Raw genomic sequence first — 2,458 nt, forward strand, 5'->3', positions numbered from 1 at the left:
ATGCTTTACACTTTTTCAATACTGCAAAGCTATAATTAGCAGGAAAAAGTTATAAATTTTAATATGCATTAGACAACAAAGCAATAAATTTAATTTTTAATGAATTGTTTTAACAACCATAAGGTCTAACGTTTACTCTACCAGACGAGTTACAAGCTNCTACTTGACCATTGTAATAAAGTCCAAATGCATAAAAAATAATGCATTTTCCTTCAAACATGTTTAATATTATTACTTACAAATTTATTTACAATTATAAAGGCATATTGCGGTGGACCTTGTTGAAACATGGGAGACAGAAATGAGACTTGTCTGGACAACCATCACAAAATGTCACAACTTTTATGGTACAATTTTTTGCCAATTTCGAGCCAAACTTTTTAACATTATTTTCATAGCAAATTTTGCAGCGTTTTCTAACTGAATCAAATTTGCCGTTCTTTTTTTTAATTTCATGACGAANTCTTTTTGGTACTACGCGCAAAGAATTATTATCTTCGCGGGACATCAGTTGCATAGCTAATTGTTTTCTAAATTCAACGCTTGATATTTTACTGTTTGTGAGACTATTATATATTATCCACGCATTTACAACAGCAGTATTTAAAAAAAGTTCAAACATAATTTTTTTATACCATTTTACGGATTTGCGTAAAGGATTGCAGTATGATGACATTTGATCCGAAACATCTACGTATGACTTTCCTTCATTGTAATCTATGACAATTTTTGGTTTGACACAGTCATACCCCCTTTTCCGTACAACAACCATTTCGTCAGAGTGCTTTGTGGATAATAAAANGACGTCACGTTTTTCTTTCCATTTAAGTACCGTTAATCCATCCAAACTTTCTTTTGCAACATATTCATTTCGCTTTAATTTTTTTGCAANCAAATCTTTCGGAATGCCGCGGCGATTCGACCGCATTGTTCCAATAAGGTGAGTATTTCTTGCAATTAGTTGCCTAGCCAAGTCGACACTTGTGTACCAATTATCGGTACACACTGTATNACCCTTACCGAATATGTCTTTGCATAATGACAAAACTACATTGGTAGGCGTTGTTTTCTCGGTGTCCGATTTTTTTCCGCAATAAATTACAAAATTGACTGTATATCCTGGTGCCGAACATAATTTAAATATTTTAATACNGTATTTGTGTCGTTTTTGCTTTATGTATTGCTTGAATACGATACGACCTCGAAAGGGAATCAAGGATTCATCCACGCAAACAATTTCGCCTGGATCATAGTATTTTTTAAAATTTTCATTTAGCATGTTAATTATGACTCTAATTTTATACAAACGGTCGTCATGATTTTCATTTTCGTTGTCACAGAAATGCAACATTCGCAACAAAAGCTCGAAACGATTCCTTGATAGCACCGAAACAGGAAGACTTTGAGCATAAGCTGCATCTTTCGACCAATATAAATGAATTTCGGGAAGTTTTACTATGCCCATCCACATTATGAGCCCAAAAAATCGTTTCATTTCAGTTATATCTGTTGGTTTCCATTTGTCCAACCGCGATGACGTTTTCTCAAGCAACACCTTTTCCGCATATCGATTGGTTTCTGTCACGATAATTTCAAGGATTCTATCATCCAGTAGTAAGGAATAAATGTCTCCTACATTTTCATAATTCCGATTGAATAGTTTGAAACCATGTGCGCCTACGAACGGCGTAAGCTGTGGTTGATTTCCAGTAGGATTAGACCAGTCCGTGGAAGAAGCATTTGTATAATTGTTGATCATATTCGATTGATCTTCTTCGTCTTCACTGCTTGATAAAATTATGTTGCGACGCACAGAAAGACGATGAAAAGGTATTATGTCGCTTGAACTTTCTGTTGAAGAATCATCAGAACTTATGCGTGTAATCCTACGGCGTCTTGCTATAACTTCTGACAGTGGCATATCAGAGTCCTCGCTCGAAAATTGTTCATTGTGCAATGCCATTTCTGATCATGAGGGGTAAAAATTATATAAATATTTGTCTGTAGCACACAAATATATACTTACTGTATGTTATATATCCTTCGTTTGATTTCACTTCAAAAGCGAATAAACTGAACTAAATAAACACCAGCTTAAATCAAACAGTAATTGTTGCGTCAACGGCGCGCGAATAAATGACTAAACGACGATGAATGTCTCCTGTTTGGAAAAATGACTCTCACGCTTCGTGGGGCGTATACGCCCCACGCTACAGTAAACATTGTATACGATGGGAAGTTGTCTATATTCGACCCTACCATTCATTTTTTAAGAATCCTTTATTTTTCAATGAGAATTGCAAATGGCCTAAACGGAAAGTGCAGCGGGGGTCGTATACGCCCCACATGGCACGGAATGTGTTAAGTAGTACTAAGTATTATTTTGCCTATATAGCAAGAGATTTCTAAGGGTAAGGGTAAAGATAGTTTAATAACATGCATAAAATTATAACTACTA

At 35.2% G+C, this 2,458-nt stretch overlaps 1 protein-coding gene across 1 annotated transcript; it reads right to left on the bottom strand.

The window, feature by feature from the left end:
- Positions 1–253: 253 nt before the first annotated feature.
- Positions 254–1,963, bottom strand: LOC109861222 (piggyBac transposable element-derived protein 4-like). Its single transcript, XM_020440776.1, has one exon. The coding sequence runs from the start codon at positions 1,961–1,963 to the stop codon at positions 254–256; it is 1,710 nt and encodes a 569-aa protein (XP_020296365.1).
- Positions 1,964–2,458: the final 495 nt, after the last annotated feature.

The sequence above is a fragment of the Pseudomyrmex gracilis genome, unplaced genomic scaffold (genome assembly GCF_002006095.1).
Source record: "Pseudomyrmex gracilis isolate BER0280 unplaced genomic scaffold, ASM200609v1 scaffold_645, whole genome shotgun sequence".
Classification (NCBI taxonomy): domain Eukaryota; kingdom Metazoa; phylum Arthropoda; class Insecta; order Hymenoptera; family Formicidae; genus Pseudomyrmex; species Pseudomyrmex gracilis.